This window comes from Eschscholzia californica, unplaced genomic scaffold (assembly GCF_041429995.1).
Source record: "Eschscholzia californica isolate CP2 unplaced genomic scaffold, dmEscCali1.0.p SCAF_3, whole genome shotgun sequence".
Classification (NCBI taxonomy): domain Eukaryota; kingdom Viridiplantae; phylum Streptophyta; class Magnoliopsida; order Ranunculales; family Papaveraceae; genus Eschscholzia; species Eschscholzia californica.
Genome location: NW_028238420.1, coordinates 54,567,091 through 54,587,002, shown reverse-complemented (window position 1 = coordinate 54,587,002; position 19,912 = coordinate 54,567,091). Strand labels below are relative to the sequence as shown.

Genomic DNA, 19,912 nt, shown 5'->3' with positions numbered 1-19,912 from the left:
TGAAACTTTACCTTTACCTCGTAAACCCTCAACTCTCTCTTCTCTCACCCTCTCTCTCTCTCTCTCTCTCTCTCTCTCTCTCTCTATCATCAAGCTATTACAGAAGATAATGGAGTTGTCTGCTACGATTTCATCATCATCATCATCATCAATAGTAGCAAGTAATGTTGATCTCCTAACTCAAATACTAATTCGTCTACCAGGGAAACCCTTAACTGTATTTAAATCTGTTTCAAAAAACTGGTACTCACTTATCTCTAATCCAACTTTCATTATCAACCATTTCATCTTTAGAAAAACCCTACCCACCTCTGTTATTTTCTTGCAAATGCATTGTTACCGTCATATCAATTTTGTGGATGGAGGAGCTGTCAATGGAACCAACAGCTTGACTGATTTCACTCCCTTCAAAGCTTTACCTTTTGGTAACAAAGGTTTGTTTGTAAAATCAAGAATTTCAAGATCTTGTAATGGTCTTCTTCTATGTTTGAGTTCTCCTGATCTCTATCATTATGGTAAACATCTTGAGTTTTACATCTTTAATCCCACCACTAAACAATACAAATTACTTCCTCCTCTTTCGTCTGCACGTATTGAAAGATATGATGGTTCAATTTTTAAGAAATATGAGGGTACAACTTGTATGGCTAGCTTAGCTTTTGATCCACTTATATCACCACATTATCAAGTTGTCTTTATTGCTATAACAGAGTCGGATCCAGATTTCGGGTATGTTGAAATTTATTCTTCAAAAACATCGTCTTGGAGGGTTTGCGAAACCCCTTTTCAAGGGCATGAACATACGTTTATTATAGCTGGTGTATTCTGGAACGGTAATTTGCATTGGATTAGCAGTTTGGTAGATGAATCGTGTTCTCTTTATTTCGATATGGATAAAGAGGTATTAAACAAAATGCCTTTGCCTCCGGTTCTCCCCGGGGAGTATAAAGGGAGGATTGGATACTTTGGGGAGTGCAAAGGCCATATGTGTCTTGTTAGAATATCCGATAAACGTAACACTCTTGTCGATATTTTTGAAATGGAGACTCGTTATACTGGGTGGAGTTCTAAATATCGCGTAAACCTTGAAGCATTTAGTAATTCTTATCCGGCTATACTTGGGGACTATGGTTTCACTGTCTTTCTTTTTGAAGAGGGGAATGAAGAAGAACGATCTCCACGAATGGTGTTTCGTGTAGGATATGACAATGTCTTTTGTTGTGATATCAACAAAATGAGCTTCAAGAAACTTCCTGATATTGAACCGAACTCAGAGAGGGACGAAGACCCGTATCCATATCACTGGTCTCATGCGCATCAATATATTGAGTCACTTACTTCGGTTTAATTGTTAATCACTGCCCCTTCATGTTTATGTGCTTACTTGGGTTTCTTTTAGGATTTACCTCATAGTATATATTAGCTAATATGTCACTTCAGTTCATACTTTTCTTGTTTTTATTCTGTTTTTCTACTAAATGCATATAAAAGAAGTATATAATCGGAAGCTTGTCATTAGAAAAGCTGCTATTTGAAGTTCTCCGATTGCTGAAAACCCTCTATTCAGATCGCTTTGCATATCTCCGAGGAAGCTATCCATCCCGTACGGGTTTTCTATCTTAATTTTTGAAGAAACTTATCTAGTTTTTTATTTGTTTGAACTCTCTAAACTTGATTGGTGATTAGAATATTAGATTTTGGTTATTTCTCTTGCTCTTTTATCCTTGTAATGTCTGTAAGAAGTATTAGTACTAAAGAAACTTTCCATGCTTCAGTTATTCATTTGGTTTTAGTCTCCACTATTTGTTCTCAATGTTTGTCATGGACATAGAATTGAACTTCTTTGCAGGATCTATGAGCCTTTTATATTTAATATATTTTGAAAATGCTCCTGATAAGTACATGTGACGTACATGAATAGTTGAGATGGTCCACGCTTGCGTAGCTGTTGTTAGACCACGAGCGTACATCTATGCAGATACGACAACATTACCGAGTAAGTCCGAGCACGAACAGATGTCCCTTTTATTGGTTGAAAGTATTCTCTTGTACAAGATAAGTCCATATCTATAAGTTAACACGACAATAATCCTCATCACATAATCAATATCTTCATTGTATCTTGAGGATAACGCGAATATCCTATATCGTTTTAGACTTGCCTGGAATCTCCTCTCCTTGCCAAGTTATAGCCGCCTCACGGGCCTATATATGGAGCCTCGCGTACAACCTACAAGATGCGCATTCTATCCCTAAATTCTTTGAGTCAAGTAATCACCTAGTTGTTATCCACACCCGAGGGGGATCCCGAGGCAACACCTTGATTTCTCTTGGTTTGTAGGTCATCGGAATTCTAGGAGCTAGCTTTTCCCTCTCATCTTTCAGCCTGACACACGGAGTTGTTCTGTGGTGACAAGCAATTGTGGGAGGAACTCTGTTTTGTCGTCACAACAACAATGGTTACAAGACGTTCTCAAGTTAGTCTAGAGAGAGACAAAGACGATTCCGACTAAAAACATCATGTTGAAGTTGCAGTTACATCAGGCTCTGTTTGCCACAGTTACTGAACAAGTCAAAAAACCATGGTCGGCCTTGGGCTCAAAGCAGGCAAAGTTGTGTTTTAGGCCACCCAATAAGGGGCCTCCGAAACCTTGTTTTCATTTTAAAACTATGGGGCCAAAAGTTTTAAAAGAAGTTTTAACGGGGAACTTGCCACGAGTATAGCTGATGTCTCTGGCTTTTGGGGGGACTGCACCTGAGTTGAGATCTTCCTTTGGCTCTTTTAGGTCAGTTGCGTTTAGGCCATGTATGCCCTTCTCTGGGGGACCCATATAGCTTGTCTGGGTGTATTTGCATAAGCTTGATGCATTTGTTAATAAGTAAACCTGTTGATGGGGCCAGTACCTGGTTCACCCGCCACAACTAGATCACCTAGGGGCCGAGGCAAAGCGGAGGATCAGGATGTCGAATCAGACCACCTTCAACTGTTGTGAAACTAAAGCAGAGCTCTTACCCTTTCGTATGCCTTTGGACCAGCGCAGGGTTCAAGATACTTAGGATGCTTCTACCAACCTCCCAGGTCAGACGTATGTGGCAGAATTCAGTGAGATCCACCTCACTGGTAGCTTCGAAGAGTTTCTGGTTTCTCGGTTTGGAGAGGGATTTATAACAAATGGGTAAACTTCAAGCCCACCTCACTGGCGGCTTCTGATTGTTCGAAACCTTTAAGAGCGACCTTTTCTACTGTATCCTCAATCAGGGCCAACAGGAACAGAGTTGTGGCTGATTTTGTCATAGGCAGACTAATGTGTGGAGCATGCTTCTAAGGAGAAATTTAAACGTCTGGGAGATCGAAGAATTCAGCTCTCTAGAGACCCTTTCGCGATACAATCTCTCGAACCTTGAGGATGTTAGAGTTTGGATACATAGTCTCTTAAGGAGCTCTCGGTGAAATCATGTTACCTCTTACTATCCCAGTCTACCAATCACAAAGCCACCATTTACAGGGATATTTGGAAGAACATACCACAGAGAACAAATTTTTTTTCTTTGGGCAGCATGTTTGGAGAAATCACCCACTATATATTTCTTTCTATCCATTGTGGTAAGACTCATTGCACATTGCGACTTCGACTGGACTAGAATTATTCCCCAGGCGAGAAATAGATCCTTCATTGATATTGTGAATAATTGGAAAACTTCTATATTTTGCTTGTAATTTTGCCCTTTTTTTTTCACATTATGTAATCGAATCAGATGATTCAGATCATTCAGAAAAAAAAAGTAACTGCCTCATCAGGAAGAATAGGTTAAAATTCATGAAAATGTAACACAATATTCAAATGTTTATTAAACCTAATTTAGGTTGCATAAGAGGGTCAGAGACCATCAGCAAAATAAATTCAGAAAATATTAGAGATTTTCAACTCACAAGTTCTTTTTCTTTCTTTTCCTTTTTCAAGAGCAACAAAATAAATTCAGAAAATAACCATTATACTTCACCAAGCTAGCTACAAGCGACATCAATTACCATATCTTCATTTTAAAAAATAAGCATATGTTAGGATACTAGTCAGAAAAAAAAACCGCTACTCTTTTCTATTTTTATAGATACCGGGGGATACTTCAGCCTTGATGATCATGTAGTACTTCATATTCTTTCGAAACACGAATGTGTATAACTCATACAAAAATAGGAAGAACAAAAACAAAAACAAAAAATTATTCAATACAATAAAGAAAAAGATGAACAAAACCGACCACTTATCTTTTAACAAAAAAATTACTTCGATGTCGCTGCTTCCTAATAACTTATTCATTGTCAAACCTGACTACTTGAGTTTCGACTGTAAAGCTTTTAATCGACAGTTCCAATCTTTGCCAGCATTAGGATACAGAAGTCGTGCAAAACCAAGAATTTGAAGACTATCTTCTGTTAATCGTGTGCAGTTGCAGGAACTAGATTATCTTCTGAAATTCCTAATCTTATGCAGAGATCAAATAGGAAGGTTATATGTTTTCTTGAATTTGTTACCTCCAGGTAGTAATGATTTTGATTGTCACTTTTCATCAACTACTCAGTGCCCATGATTCATTGTGTTCATTTGATTTTTGAACATTGAAACCAACTGGTGAATTTCAGCAAACTGCAATAAATGGGTGCCCATACTAATTAGATGCAAAATTTAGAAATTATCAAGAAATATGATACAATTTATATTAAGAAAATTAGGCATTGGACACCCAACCAATTAGACATAAAATACAAATTTGTCTAACTTATAAATCAAGACCCAAATTTTAATTTGCATTTGGATCATGAAAGCAAGAAAACAATTGTATTATCTAAATTACAGTTTCAATAGTTTGTTTGCACTAATTTTTTAACTCAAGTCTATATATCCAACATAACTCGAAACAAAACTTAATTACTTTGAATTTTATGAGAACTAAATCACGGTAGTTGATTCGTGAACCTTGTGGGGTATACTTTTGGTGATATAAAATACTATCCAGTTACGATATATGATATAAGGCTCAATAGTGTTTTTCTGTTTCCTACTAAAATCTGACTTGACTCTTGAGGTCCGAGATTTGACTCGATTTAGATTTCAGAATGTTTGGCTTTCATCTGGCTTGTGACATCTGACTCGTCCAAATGATTGTTTTGGGTCAACTGCAGTTCATTCGAGTCAAACTATTCTGATTCAAACGAGTTGGATTCAAACAATGAGAAAAACATATATATATATATATATATATATATATATATATATATATATATATATATATATACACACACACCACCTAAGAAAGGAAAATGTAGTGCTGTCAGCTCTAAGTACTGCACAAGCATATATTCTAGCTCTAGGGATGGGGCAAATGCTGGGAGACAATTTTGCATTATAATTAAGGTTAACTTTCAAGTTCAGTAAAATACCTTTCTTTAGTTTCTCTCCTACTACTTCCTTATTTTGATACCAGGGATGTCCTTCAAACCCATCTTCAAAGCTGTCTTTCTGAAAAGAGAAGGAGCCTTCTGCAACTGTATGGATTCACAAAATTGGTTCCCAAGCTCTACTAACGTAGTTTTATCTCTTCCTATTTCCCTGATTGAATTATAGTAGCCCAACCAAGCATGATATGCCGCTTCTTTCGTGCTAGTATCGATTCTTCCCATTGCTTCCTCTACCTGAATCATCATGTGCTTCAATTAATCATTTATATATAGTTAATGATAAAATGTAAACCAGTTTTAAGATGACTTTAACAGATGTTTATAATTAAAGACTGCACTCGGCTAGTGAAAAATAAAAGGCTTAGCATTGAGAAAACTACTTAACATATACACTCAATTTTATTGTGATGGCAGTGTCCGATGCTCGCAGTCACTTCAGTAGATGTAATATATGAAACTTCGTACATACATCTTGTAAGCACTACTTCTAAACAATCGAGTTAGGACCATAAATTACGTTTTTTGTGTAATTTAACAATTAATGGTTGATACTAAAATAAAAATTGCATCTCAAAGTAAATGAACTAATGACTACAAGATATAACATGTACATATATATATAGACACATGTATGCACACACATGTAGCCCCTTTTTTTTCCACCCCCCATATCCAATACCTTGCATGTCTTGGATACCGATACTTTCCAAGGGCCCATGTTACTTTCTTATGTTGCAAAAGAAAACAACATGAACACAACGGAACGTTATATACCTATATTTTTATTTTAACAACTTAAATTAGGGCTTTAATGAGGATTGTTTCAGCAGGAGGAGACGCCAGACATCGTGCATTCCTCAGCCTCCCTGACAAAGAGGCAAAATCTAGCTGAACGGAAAACGAATTAAGAAATGTACCTTAGTTTGCATATGTGAATTTAAAATTGGTGAAGGGGACTTCTCAATAGGGAGATCTCTGATTTCATTTAAGAAGTACTCTTCCCATGGTGCAAGTAACAACACGCCTTCACCTTCTTTTCCTTCACGCCCTGTCCTTCCAAGACGGTGTATGTATTGCTCTCTATCTGGAGGTATGCCAGCCTGTGGATCATCACACCATTTTATATTTATTCATAATCTCATATAAATGTTAAGGTTCTATTACAAATTTCATAACGTCCAAACTCAAAACAAATCGTGCACGATTAATCAACCCTACCTATTTAACACATTTCAATCTGTAAAGGGGATACAAATGGATCGTTGTTAGGTATGCAGTATGCTTTTAAGTACATATCTCCTTCGGATACCCCATCGAGAATTTATAACATTGATTCCTAAGAAAAATATTTGTGAGTCCGGATGACGTCAACAGATGTCAATCCATAATATTCTACAATGTCGTAGACTTAGACAAAACAAAACTTTTTATATGCTTCTACAGAAACAAGGTACATTATTATGACCTTGATAAAAAATCAGTTCTGACTTTGATATATACGCAATTTCTACTCGACCAAGGTGATTGGTTGACCAAGTGTTGCTGCAGTAGCTACGCGATCAAGGGGATCTTTGGAGGTGAGTATCAATTTAAATATCATGAATATACCAACAAAAAACAATGAAAACACATCAAGAGAATGAAAGGCCGCAAGAATATGCAAGAATATCTAAAGTAGGAGGATAACCTGAATCACCAGAGTAACATCAGGATAATTCATACCACGAGCTGAGACATCTGACGTAACAAGTATCAACCCCTTGGATTCTCGAAACTCATCTGATATTCGAGTGCGGACACCTTGAGGCTTTCTAGAATGCATTTCCCTGACATTCAGTTTCATTTCTCGGAGAAGTTGGAACATGATAGATGTCACCATCGCAGTCGTACAGAAAACAATAACCTGATTCCAAGTCAAACAATTAGATTTATACCCACATTAATTTACTCATGAAGAAACAGAAGTATGATACGAACAACACAAGAGCACGCACCTTGTAATCAATCGTCTGCATTATATGCTCCTTCAGCACATGATAAACTATTTGAAAATGCAGCTCGTGCGGTGCAACAAAACATATCTGCTTCACCTGCAGCAACCAGTTTTGGCAGTATGTTCCTCACAAGTTATGCATCAATTACACGAAAAAATGTCCTGGAGACAAACAGACTCATAATACATGAGGCGTTTTACAAGACGAAACAGCTTTAGGCCCTCACTATTGTACACTATCAAAGGCCTTAATTGCTAGGGCAGTAAACGTTTTTATTTTTTAATCATTTGATTTAATCAGAAAGAAAAAAAGAATATGAAGATGTTAAGATCCTACAAAAGCTGAACGTCTCCCTGCTGGCGCTTGTACTCAATATAAAATCATATCTAAGACAAACACCAATCACAACTTTGAAAGTTTATGATGTCAAATATTGATACCTTGGCATGAGTTTCAACTGCTCCTTGACCTACTGTATCAACAAAAACATGTTCCCTTTTCAAAACAAGTTGTGAAACTCGTCGAACCTGCAAATTTACATACAAACATGATAAGAATAAACGACAAAAGTCTACCTTTCAAAAGTAACTAGAGACATAGAAACCTAACCTCTTTAGGGATTGTAGCGGAGAACAATAATGATTGCCTTTGACGTGGCACACAATCGACGAGTTTTTCTATATCTTTCCGAAATCCCAAATCTAACAAGTGATCAGCTTCGTCAAGTATAAGCATCTTTAATCCCATTAAACGAGCAGAAAAGCCCGACTTATTCTCAATATGGTCCAATAATCTACCAGGAGTTGCAACTATAATCTATAAGAGAAAGACCATCATGTTTGCTGCTGATGTGAGCTATAGATTTTAATAGTAAAATACCGAACACGACATAACAAAATAAGCATCAAACTTGACAGACCTCACATGGATCAGTTTCTAGACGTTTCTGGTCATCCTTGAATCGCCGACCTCCAATTAGTGTCTGGACGCCAATGCCATCATGGTGTCTTAACAATACATTTGCTTCTGCTGCAGTTTGACTTGCTAGCTCTCTTGTTGGGCATAGAATAAGAACAAGTATTGGTCGGACCCGTTGATTAACTTTGCTTGTAGCCTTCAGAACTGCTTCAATCGCAGGAAGCTGTTTTTGTTTAGCAATTCGACAATGCCACCAAAAGATAAAGTAAAATCTTGCCAATAGAAGCAAGACAATAACTGGGGTAAACAATATACCAAAAACGCTGCAGTTTTGCCTGTTCCAGTCTTCGCTTTAACTAAAGCATCATTGCCTGCAAGATATTGCAGATATCATCACTGTTTAGGATGAAAGATGGTATATGAAATAATTGATCAGTTCTAACAAGTTACATTGAAATGGACAAAAAAGAGAAAGATAGGATAATGCTTTCTAGAATATAAGGATAAAACCATCATTCAACAAGTGAAAGTTCTGAAAATTAAATTGAGGAAATGCATAAAGAGTAATTTTAAATAAATCATTCAACGAGTCAAAATTTGGAAACCAACTAAAAATTATAACATCAACCTTCAGAAAAGAAGATTAACACATCTCACAACTAAGCATATAAATGGAAGAGTAAGCCAGAGTTCATAAGCAAGAGTACCATCAAGACAAACAGATAGTGATGCTTCCTGCACTCTGGTCATTCGGGAGTACCCAGCTGAGGTAAGCGCCTTTATTGTCAATGGAGATATACTGCACTCATCAAACCTAGGAAAACAAGAGACAGCACGACGTAGCTTAGGAAAACAAGCACACAAAGACCGAAGATAACATACATAAGCAAAGCCAGATAAAAAATGTTTAAAATGAAAGACATATCTGAACTTTCACACGCAAAAAACATACATAAAGTGCTAAGAGAATTTGTGGACCATATAAAATTTTTCCATGTGAATATGGGATTCGCAACAAAGTAAAAGGTTGAACCAACCTGGTAAACTCTATTACCCCAATGTGATCTAAGTAATTCTCTTACTCGATATGTGGTATACATCATAAGTAGTTGACGAGAAAGATACAAATAAAGACAACCCTTTGCAAAACATTAATGCATGATTCGTGGATAATTCTAAAACTGTATTTGCGGTAATTGCAGCATCTAGGTTTACGTTATATGGAGCAAATTTATACTTTAGTTATTAGTTGTAAGTTTGCTTTTCATCGTGTTTATATTACAGCTATTTGTTAGAGACCATTTTCCTATAACAACTACTCGTAATTTTACACCAGAATTTAGCAAAATGTTACTACTGTACATCTTTGTCTACAATAGTTATTGACATTGGTAAAACAATACAAACTTTTTTATGTTTATTTGGTTGTTTGCTAACATTATCAAAAACATACCATCACTTCTTATCGTTTCTATAACATTTTTATCATCTCGAAAGTTTGTAGAAATCTCTACACAATCCGAAATATTTTGCCTATTTCCATTCCCAATCAGACCGAAACGTAATACCTTGCTGTTAATTCTATAGCACTATGTTTTTTTTTTTAATTATTTTGGTTAAAGTGACATTAATTGTTGTTGTAGTTAACAGAAATCCAGTCAGATAACCTAAGATGATTTAGTTTTTGGAAATTATGTCTAAGGACTAAGGAACATGAGAACATAATTGTACCAGTGATTGGCTTGGAATATGATAGTGTTGACTATGATTTTAAACACGGACTCGAGTCAGGCTCATGGTAGCTCGAGCTGTTCCCGGCCGAGTCCCCGAGTCAGGGTGGAACTTCTTTTTCTCTTATTTTCCTATTCTTCTTCTTCTCTTTTTCGATTTATTTTCTATATTTTCCCTCTCGACTTCTTCCATTTTTATAATTGCCATTCTGAATTCTTCTTTTGTTTTCTTTTCCATCTTTTCCGTTCTTTCTTCAATTTTCAGTGGTGAACGCATATATTATTATACTCTTTCTTGAAAATCAGTAAACAAAACTGCTTATTTCTACACCTCAATAGAAAGGACATAAACAAATATTGTTCCTCCATTATAATAAAATAAGTTGTCAACTTTGAATAATAAACAAAGAAACCAAATGAATGATGACCAAGTTACATTACATGTTCCCTGATTAAGACGGGAATTCCTCCTAGTCACCGAAGCTGAGGCCGACCTCTCTCACGGCCCACGTCAGATGACAGAGTTCAGTAGAATTTTAGAACAAGTTGCGATTTTTCACATTGAAGCAAATCACAAGCTAAATTGTCAAACTGAAGCAAGCCATAAGCCAATCAATAGTAGTAGTCAAAACAAATTAAGCCAGAATTGAAAACTGAAAGTACCTTTTCTCACTAAGAATCGAATCTTCGCCATTCTGTCTCCCTTCATCAACAAATGAATTCCTCCTAGTCTTCAGTTCATCTCGAATCATTCTAACTTGCTCTGATAATTCACCATCTTCTTCAACAAACTTAGGGGCTCGTCTAATCTTCTTCGGATCATATTCACCTAAAGTCGCCCTACTCATCATTACCTTCTCCGTAAGTCTCTTTTTCCCCTTTGAATCAAACACTTCTTTATCAGAGTCTTCTTCACTAGAAAGATTGAACTTAGAAAATCTCAAATTTCCACTTCTCTTCTGTTGTGGCAATTCATCATCATCATCACTAGATGAAGAACTCTCATTTTTATTAAATTTATATCTAGGTTTAGTTACACGTCCAGCTTGACTTGAATAAAAGCGTTTACCTCCTAATGGATTATCAACAATCGAATTCGAATTTCTGCTTCTACCAGAAATTAGCCCTCTCAAATTAACTGGAGATTCGGCAATAAAACTAGGTCTAGTAGAAGTAATGGGAACTGATTTCAAAGGACCGTCATTTTCATTCCAAAGATCTTCAGCTCCTTCTTTCATAAACCGATCAGCTAGGGCTTTAACGTGATCTTTCGGACTCATTTGACTGTAATCAGAAGTTGATGATTGATCATCGCAAGATTTTCCGGATAGTTTTGCGCGGATTTGAGATCTGATTCTTGCTTGGTAAAGTTGTTTTTCTTGATCGAGAAGCTTTTTTTCCTTCTCTTTTGCCTTTTTCTCGTGCATCCGTTTCCACTGCCATTTGTTAAGACCGCCGGGGAAGGTTCTTGGACCACCTCCCATGTAGCGGAAGAAGGAGAAGTTGCAGAGAAGTTTATGTATAGATTTTGAGGTTGAACATTTCAGTAACAGAGATGATGATGATTGATTCATGGTTTTTCACTTCTTCCACAAAGAGGAAGGAAAACGTAGGGTTTAAGGGGTTTAGGCGTTTGCTAGGGTTTTGAGTGGGAAGAATGTAAGGCTGATGGTATTTACAGAGCACTAGTGGCTAATTACAAAGCATATTCATTTTGCTTTTTGGTTTATGGTTTAGACCCCAAATAAAATTGGGTCATTTTCCATATGGGCCTAATTTATGACCAGCTTCCCGCCTGGCCCCCTAATTTATCGAAACCACCACCGCCAAATCGCCAATACACTACAAAACCACCACAACCACCGCCAACCAGCCACCACAGACACTACCATTAGCTAAATCACTACTTAAGAAGTTCATTTTTGTTAAGGAAAAAAGTGATATTGACGAAACTACATCAATGAGAAAGGTTGATTTTGAAGAAAAATCAGTAACGGAGAAAGTTGTCATCCATGAGTCCAAATAACAACATTTTGAGTGATAACATGTTTTTTAATGGAGGATAAACATTTTTATTACTATTGTTGTGTGTGATTGATATCGCGGATCGAAAGAGTCAGGCTTTTTTTTTTACCAAGGAAATTTTGGGAGAAGGAAATTGGGACCGAATGCTTCAAAGCAGAATGAAACACCTATCAATTGACTATCATTTCATTTGAGAGTTGCTAGCCGCTAAGACTCTCGAAGTCGCCAAAGTTCTCTTTCCTTCTAATCAAGTTTCATGTCTCATCGTCCCAAGCTCTAAGCTTGAGGAAGGGTAATAGTGAAGAAAACACAGTGTAATGAAGGTGTAAGCAAATACTTCAATTTAATTTAATCTACTGTAACAATTATAGATACAGTTTTACAGAATCATGACTTATGTTTCGGTTGTAATAACAGCTAGCTTCAATCCTGTTACAAGTCCGATATCAAGACTGTTAAAAAGTTCGTTAAGGCGAGTTAAACGATATAAGGATGAAGTGACCGACTCAAATTGGTCGGGCATGTGGAAAGAGAAATGCCCTGACCAAATGGGAGCCGACTACATCAGCCTTCGCTCAGTGGCCGACCCCAAATTTCGGGCCATTCTCGGCTTATAATACCTTCAATGAAACTTTCTCGGCCAAACAAAGTTTCTCGCAAGGACTCCACCGGGTAAAAGTTAACTGCCAACTGAAGTCCATAGTGCCAAGCTTCAAGTCTTCAACCATGGCTGCAGAAGAGTTGCCCACTGTTCCATCGTTGAGCAACCAACCCGTTTACTTCTATTTGATCTCTCCTATCTTTCTTATCTTTTCACTAGCTTCGAAAGGAAATCTCGTTTCAACGCTTCCCCTCCTTTTTGTTTTCTTTAATATAATTTTCATCCTCATTCCACTCTTCCCTCTTTTGCGCCTTTTATCCCCTACCCTTATACTTCTCAAGCAATAGCTAGTCTTCGTCTACTCCAATTTCACTAACAAATCATGTTACAGCGGACCTCCAAGGTCAGAAAGGTCATGAATCTTAATTCCTACAAGACCTAGCTTGATCCTCATCAATTTTGTTCGATCAGCTTCTTCTGCTAAAATGACAAATACAGTGTATACACATTATGTTTATGCCTCTGAGATTCATTCTATTGAATATAGGACTACAGTAATTTGCCTGCCCAACCAAGAAACTAGTCTCTCTTACCAGGTAAGTATTCAGATCGGACAAAGCCATGGAATCAGCTGAAGGAGAGCTTGCTAAGTTCTACTCAGTTGCGGGAGTCTTTCTCAAATCTTGTTGCTGCATATACCAAAACCTCAAAAAAAGACATATTTCACCATTATCTTATATTTCGAAACTGAACTTGATTTCTCTCTCTACATGCTATAATACAAAGTTGTTATCTGGTAGGATCTCAAACTTAAATGGAGTTAAAGGTTGACATTCGTTAAGACGCATAGTGGCCCATTCTCCCAACCTTGAGTGCCTGTGTTCTCTACAAGCATCAAAGATTCGTGTTAACATTGGTTCTGTTGGCTCAAATGGCATTTTATGAACGAAATCTTCAAGCTCGTCCATGAACCCATGCCTACTGAAAAGCTCAATCATGAACTCATAGTGCTCAATCTCAGGAATTACACAGTACTCGTAGCTCATTGAATTGAAATACTGCTTCCCCAATTCTACTAACCCCTCATTGATGCAAGCTAGCAAAACACCTTGAAAGGTAACGTTATTTGCGTTAAGTCCTTCGGTCTTCATTAATCCAAACAGTTCAAGAACTTCTATACCCTTTCCGTTGCGAGCACAGCCCAAAATCATCGAGTTCCATAGTATGAGATCTCTTGAACATGAAGGCGTCTCTCTGAAAACATTGAGGGCATAATCAAGCAAACGACATTTGGAGTACATATCAACCAATGCTCCTCTTGTAACTACATCTTTCTCATACCCATTTCTAAGCATATAACCATGGATTTGCTTCCCTTGTTCAAGAGCAAAGATATTAGCACAAGCTGCTAAGAAAGTGCTAAAATCGAACTCATTTGGTGTTGCTTCCAACAGCATCTCCTTAAAAAAATATAATGCTTCTTCACTACGCTTATGGCGAGCATAGATAGTAATTAGGGAATTCCATGAAACTCTATCCCTCCAACGACCCATCTCAGAGAACCAAGTTGTAAAACTTTTCCAGATACCACATTTACTATACATGTCAAGAATGGCATTTCCGACAAAGCTGTTTGAGAAGTAAAAATGTCTGTAGGCAAAACCATGTACCTGTTTTCCTAAAAGTAGGTAAGATTTACCAGCACATACGTTGAGAATCAAACCTAAAGTGACATAATCAATTTGGTTAGTAGTTTTCAGCATTAGTAGAATCAAATCCAAGGCCTCCTCCCATAGGAATAGTCGTGTATATCCTGCCAACATTGCATTCCAAGACACGACACTTCGTTCATTCATGCCATCAAACAAAGCCCTTGCCTCCACAATCCTTCCACACATAGCATACCCCGATAAGATTGAAGTCCAAGATATTACATTTTTCGAACCAGGTTGATCAAAAATCCTATGGGCGTCCTCTAAACACCCACATTTTGCGTACATATCAATAAGTGAGTTTGTAACCACCTCATCCTCCTCAAAACCGTTTTTAAAAACGACGGCGTGAATCTGCCAACCTTCCTTGACGGCCAAACTACTCGCACACGCAATTAATGCATTAGAAAATGTAAAATTCAATGGCCTAATACCACTACTTATCATTTTAAAGAACATAACCACAGCCTCCTTGAAGTCACCCATTTCAAGGTACCTCCTAACAATAACATTCCAAGAAATAGAATTCGGGTTCGTGATCTCATCGAACAATCTACGTGCATCCGACATAAACTGGCATTTCCCATATATATCAACAAGTGAACTCCCCAAAATAACATTACGAAAAAACCCATACTTTACAACAAGTCCATGAACCTGTTTGGATAAATCAAAATTTAAAACAGTAGCACATGATCCAAGTACACTAGCAAATGTGATTTCATTAGCTGAAACTCCAGACCTATGCATACGAAAAAACAAAAGCAATGCCTTTTCACTTCGTCCACCTTGGGAATAAGCAGTTATCATAGCATTCCATGACCCACCATCTCTAACAGGCATTTCATCGAACAACCCTCGAGCATCAACCAAATACCCACATTTGCCATAAGCTTCGATGGCACGATTGAGAAGGAAGGTTGATGGGGTGGTAGTGAAAGTGACTAAATGGGATTCAACTTTACGAGCTTCAACAATGGCGAGATTAGAAGAACAGAGCTGGAAGAGACGAGAGTAGAGGAAAGAAGGGAATGAGTGGGGAGTTGAGAAAAGGATTGAGATGGCTTTTTTAAGATGGCCAGAGTCGAGGTGGTTGAGAATGGTGTTTAGGGTTTTGGATTGGTTAGTGTTGTTGTTGTGGAGAAGACGATTAACTTGAGAATTTACACCCATGTAATGAAAGCTGCATGCTCGTATGAAATCAGAGACAGAAATGAGACTGAATGACTTTTATTCATACTAGGGGGTGGGATGAAATGTGTCCGGTCGGATTGCCGGCGGGCCTTAACTTCATTAGTCGATATCGATCCGGCACCAAAATTAGATAAAGGGCTTCGTCTCGACCCATTTTAAGGTGTCGTTTTACAACGTAAATATTAGTAGTAAATGACTATAACTAAAAGAGATATTTCATCTATTTGTGACCAAAATTAGATAAAGGGCTTCGTTTCGACCCATTTTAAGGTGTCGTTTTACAACGTAAATATTAGTAGTAAATGACTATAACTAAAAGAGATATTTCATCTATTTGTGACCAGAACAGGAGATACATGTTACATCACGATTTTGAATCGGAAGAGAGATTTAAAGAAATGACAGATCTATTCACTTGTTTCTTTCTCCTCTCAGGTGTGGCATCACGTGGAGAGAAAAACAAGAGTTTCTCTCCTGAACAGTTTAAGGGACGGTTCAAATGGGCGGTTTGAGTATAGTTTTTCTTCTTTTGAAATTCATTTTAAGGTGTCATTTCGTGTAAAAATAAGAAAACTAGATAAAACTTCAAACAAGTTAGACTTTAGTTTATTTCTGAAATTCATTTTTTTTATGACTTCACAAAAAAGTCAATCATGGGAGTTAATTTTTTTGAATAAGAAAGTTAGACTTTAAGGTCAAGCCATGATAAGCAACTATGGTCTCTCAAATTGAGATGTGAATAAAATTGTAATATTTTACTTTTTAAAAGTAAAGAACTACTACGAGTAAAAGAACCTACTTTTTTGTTGTCAAACACCACCTAAATATATCCTGCATCAACGTCCGGGCAAGGAAATAATGGAATATATCCTGCATCAACGTCCGGGCAAGGAAATAATGGAATGTCGCGAGTCTCTAAATTAGAAAGATAAGATGAGATGGGAGAGATTAAAAGGAACCCAACAAACTGAGCATTCAATAATATCGAACTGAATATACTAAGTATCTAAATTAGAAGGATAAGATGAGAGAGATTAAATTCTCCATGGACTGAAAGGATGAGCCGCCGTCTTCCCTAAGACAAAAATCTGCCTTTTCTTTAAAATGTTGCACCCTCATCGCCATCTCGTCATCGTCATCACGATAAGTCATTAGCTTTCTAATGGCTATTTCTACTTCCTTTTTCTCTAAAGGCTTCCCATTCTCCAATTGAAATCCTATTCTCCACACCTCACATACGTACCTGGCATTCACCATCTGGTCCCCGAAACAAGGTCGACATAGCATTGGCACCCCTTGGGCTATCGCCTCTATCGTTGAGTTCCAACCGCTATGGGTCCAGAATCCCCCTACCGCCGGATGAGCTAGTACTCGTTCTTGAGGTGCCCATTTCACAATGAACCCCCTTCCGCTTCCATTACTACTAATCGTATCCTCAAACCATTCTTCTGGTAGGAGGTGTCCTACTTCAACAGTACCACTGTTTCCAACACCACCACTTACTAGCCCCGGACGGAGCACCCACAAGAAGGGGTGACCGCTATTAGCCAGTGCCAACGCTATTTCCACCAATTCCTTCTCATCATCCATAGAAGCTAAGCTTCCAAAGCTGACGTAGATGACAGATTTAGGAGCTTGCTTGTCAAGCCATGATAAGCAACTGTGGTCCTCTGATAATTGGGAACTGCAGCTACTTGAAGAATCATCGGTAAACAACGGCCATCTGTGGAAAGGACCAATAGGAAACATGGGGATCTGGAAATCCCGTTGTATGATGTCCAATGCAGATTGTTCGAGATATTCGAAGGAGTTCCAAATGAGTCCAGAAGAGCATTTCGCTTTATCAACCATTTGGACGACAAATTCGTACAAAGTACTTGGATCCTTTGTTTTCACATTGGGAATGTCCTTGACTTTGAGTGGAGGAAGTTCAGTAACTAGTTTCTCCATTTCAGATTCTGATAGAAATGATCATTCATCAGTTAGCTACATTGATAAGTAGGTAATCATTTAGTGGAAATAAGAATAGATACTATACCTTTGATAGGAAGATAACCCTTTTGGAGGAGAAGAGGGAAGGAGAGAAACGAAACGAAGGAAGTAATACCACTAGTCCTTAGAACAATCCTTGGAAGTTGTAAACTCTCTGCAACAGCTTGGGTGAAGTACATGGTTGCATCTGAGATGATGCAAGCTATTTTATTCGCTCCATTGACTATGGGTTCTTCCAACTCATCATCATCGTCATGGGGAGGAGTGGATAAAAGGCGAAGCAAACAATCTCGAAAAGGGACGAGGCAATTGAGGTTGAGGGTGGTGAGGAAGGAAGTAATGTCAGAGGAGGATTGGAGTCGAGCGGCAGACTGGTCTAATATGCCATCGAAGATAGGCTCGAATTGGAAGTGAGGGTAGTTGGAGGGATTAGGGGAGTTGAAGAGAGGATGGACAATGGTAATGGAGAAGCCTCTGGAGTGGAGAAGAGAAGCAAGCTGCAACATTGGGGTTATGTGTCCCTGGTAAGGGCAGGGAAACAACACCAACCTCAGCCTCCTCCCATTGCTTAATCTGCTTCTGTTCATCATTGATTGATAACCCTAAATTTTGCTACTACTACTACTACTGCTTCTACCAATAATATCAAGGTATAAAAACAGAGGGAGGTAGGTGAGGGGCACATACAGACAGAGATGCCTACTCACTATCCTCAAGAACTGAACTTCACACATGTGATGGTCCCAAATTAAAAAAAAAAATCAAATTTATTAATAAACAGTCAGGTCATAATGACAAAAACTTGGGTAAGAGACAAATTAATTTAATTAATGGGCCATTATTCAATTAAAATTAGTTTAGGAACATCTTGACTTTTAACCCAAAAATTCATTTGATTTTAGTTTCCTCCCTAATATTCATCTTCATCTCACTTTCAGCACCACAACTTCTCACCACCACTCGCTCTCGCTCTCTCTCGCTACAAACCCCAACTGATCTGAGATCTAAGATCTGCTGGAAATGATGAAGGCGAAGATGGACGCCTCTTCTTCTCCATCGCTGCAGCAAGGCAGTTTTGTTACTGACATGCTGCTAAAACGAAGGGGAAAGTCTCCTTCTGTCGACTTTTAAACTCAAAATGAAATTTCTCCTGGATCAATTCTAATTGACAGAAGTATTTATTCACCGAAGATTATTTAGGATGACCCAAAGCCACAGCCCACAGATAGTGAGGCTTTAGCTCCGAATCCTACTACATTTGTAACTATAGATTAATAGATAGCTTTGGAGATGTGCATCTATTTCTGATTAAAATCAAAACCTATTTTTTGCATCTTTTATGGGAATCCACCTTTTTTCCCTTTTCACAAATAGTTGAATGGATCAGTCTAGATGGATGAGTTAAGTAATTTGATAAGCCCTATCCTCCCAAACTGTGGATTTCTCCCTCCAAACGCTATCTATTTCAATCAAGATGCACGACAAGCTTTTAAGTTGACAGAAATCATACAAACACTACAAGAAACCATAGTGGTTCCTTACTGACTGCTCAAGCACCCATTGGTACATTAGTTCCAGGTTCAGGCGTTCCAGTGGGGCATATTTCTAAGAACAATAGATTTCTCGGCAAAATCGGGCGGTAGATAATGTACAAAGGCCGCCGTTATAGTGAAATGTGACGGACTCATCACTCATGGACTCCGGGCAGGCCTGAGTAACGGGTACAACCATCTTAAACTATAAACTCAAAACTAACTCTTGATAAGTTTTTAAGAACTTGATCCAATTCTGCTTGAATATATCTTGTTACACTAAAAAGGTTGTACAAGATTAATGGGTAGTAATTCCAGATAGAGGTGGAGATGAACAAGATAAAGAATTGGGGTTGTATGGCCTTTGGGTATGAACATGATCACTACCAAATGAGGATTTGAATGAATGAAACCCATCTTCTCTTTCTCGGGTCTAATGTTCGGACATAGCCCAAGCCCGCCCATGAAAATATGACAGATCGGGTGGGTAGTGCCCATCTCGGGCTAGTTCGTTAGTCCATCAGACTGGGGTGTTCTGGGCCAGTTAGCGGGCTCTCGGGCTTATTCGCACCCCGACTTTTGACTAGTTTCATTCTTCCATGATTTATTCTAAAGAACTTTTTTTGTTCATCTATACAAATTTATCACCCAAATAATTATCGGTAAAAAATGTGCAAGTCTGTGGTGTTTGAACCAGATGCTGCATCTGGATGTAGTTATGATAAAACGATTTTCAGTTCAGCATTTAGCATATAA

The 19,912-nt window shown here is 37.9% G+C and overlaps 4 protein-coding genes across 7 annotated transcripts; 1 reads left to right on the top strand and 3 right to left on the bottom strand.

The window, feature by feature from the left end:
* The first annotated feature begins 109 nt into the window (after positions 1 to 109).
* LOC147551960 (F-box protein At5g07610-like) lies at positions 110 to 1,782 on the top strand. The gene has a single exon (XM_086669691.1). It carries the CDS (start codon positions 110 to 112, stop codon positions 1,346 to 1,348), a length of 1,239 nt encoding a protein of 412 aa, XP_086525817.1. The 3' UTR covers positions 1,349 to 1,782.
* A 2,293-nt stretch (positions 1,783 to 4,075) lies between these two features.
* LOC147551959 (putative DEAD-box ATP-dependent RNA helicase 48) lies at positions 4,076 to 12,319 on the bottom strand. Of its 2 annotated transcripts, XM_086669681.1 has the most exons (12): positions 11,885 to 12,319; positions 10,764 to 11,785; positions 9,078 to 9,184; positions 8,686 to 8,741; positions 8,372 to 8,593; positions 8,062 to 8,268; positions 7,893 to 7,979; positions 7,453 to 7,548; positions 7,146 to 7,361; positions 6,376 to 6,558; positions 5,441 to 5,692; positions 4,076 to 4,646 (listed from the first exon to the last, which is right to left on the bottom strand). In XM_086669681.1, exons 2-11 carry the CDS (start codon positions 11,672 to 11,674, stop codon positions 5,462 to 5,464), a joined length of 2,316 nt encoding a protein of 771 aa, XP_086525807.1. In that variant the 5' UTR covers positions 11,675 to 11,785; positions 11,885 to 12,319; the 3' UTR covers positions 4,076 to 4,646; positions 5,441 to 5,461. The 2 variants fall into 2 exon arrangements, with proteins under 2 accessions (XP_086525807.1, XP_086525808.1); XM_086669682.1 differs by lacking the exon at positions 11,885 to 12,319 and having other exon boundaries at positions 10,764 to 11,830.
* A 124-nt stretch (positions 12,320 to 12,443) lies between these two features.
* Positions 12,444 to 15,724, bottom strand: LOC147551958 (Tetratricopeptide repeat (TPR)-like superfamily protein). Of its 2 annotated transcripts, XR_015237745.1 has the most exons (2): positions 12,727 to 15,724; positions 12,444 to 12,665 (listed from the first exon to the last, which is right to left on the bottom strand). XR_015237745.1 is itself a non-coding variant. In XM_086669683.1 (1 exon), exon 1 carries the CDS (start codon positions 15,609 to 15,611, stop codon positions 13,500 to 13,502), a length of 2,112 nt encoding a protein of 703 aa, XP_086525809.1. In that variant the 3' UTR covers positions 12,444 to 13,499. The 2 variants fall into 2 exon arrangements, 1 of the variants encoding a protein (XP_086525809.1); XM_086669683.1 differs by having other exon boundaries at positions 12,444 to 15,611.
* Positions 12,444 to 19,730, bottom strand: LOC147551957 (UDP-glycosyltransferase 76B1-like). Of its 2 annotated transcripts, none has more exons than XM_086669685.1 (6): positions 17,671 to 19,730; positions 15,946 to 17,590; positions 13,320 to 15,726; positions 13,021 to 13,203; positions 12,758 to 12,971; positions 12,444 to 12,684 (listed from the first exon to the last, which is right to left on the bottom strand). In XM_086669685.1, exons 1-2 carry the CDS (start codon positions 18,212 to 18,214, stop codon positions 16,644 to 16,646), a joined length of 1,491 nt encoding a protein of 496 aa, XP_086525811.1. In that variant the 5' UTR covers positions 18,215 to 19,730; the 3' UTR covers positions 12,444 to 12,684; positions 12,758 to 12,971; positions 13,021 to 13,203; positions 13,320 to 15,726; positions 15,946 to 16,643. The 2 variants fall into 2 exon arrangements, with proteins under 2 accessions (XP_086525811.1, XP_086525810.1); XM_086669684.1 differs by having other exon boundaries at positions 13,021 to 13,206; positions 17,671 to 18,338.
* Positions 19,731 to 19,912: the final 182 nt, after the last annotated feature.

What these genes read in the sequence shown, in the direction of transcription:
- LOC147551958 (XM_086669683.1), bottom strand. Translation starts at nt 15,611, where the DNA reads ATGGGTGTAAATTCTCAAGTTAATCGTCTTCTCCACAACAACAACACT.
- LOC147551959 (XM_086669681.1), bottom strand. Translation starts at nt 11,674, where the DNA reads ATGAATCAATCATCATCATCTCTGTTACTGAAATGTTCAACCTCAAAA. An exon ending in ACTATCTGTTTGTCTTGATG is followed by an intron (nt 8,742 to 9,077) that starts GTACTCTTGCTT and finishes AATATCTTGCAG; the next exon opens with GCAATGATGCTTTAGTTAAA. An exon ending in CCGCTACAATCCCTAAAGAG is followed by an intron (nt 7,980 to 8,061) that starts GTTAGGTTTCTA and finishes GTAAATTTGCAG; the next exon opens with GTTCGACGAGTTTCACAACT.
- LOC147551957 (XM_086669685.1), bottom strand. Translation starts at nt 18,214, where the DNA reads ATGATGAACAGAAGCAGATTAAGCAATGGGAGGAGGCTGAGGTTGGTG. An exon ending in GGGTTATCTTCCTATCAAAG is followed by an intron (nt 17,591 to 17,670) that starts GTATAGTATCTA and finishes CATTTCTATCAG; the next exon opens with AATCTGAAATGGAGAAACTA.
- LOC147551960 (XM_086669691.1), top strand. Translation starts at nt 110, where the DNA reads ATGGAGTTGTCTGCTACGATTTCATCATCATCATCATCATCAATAGTA.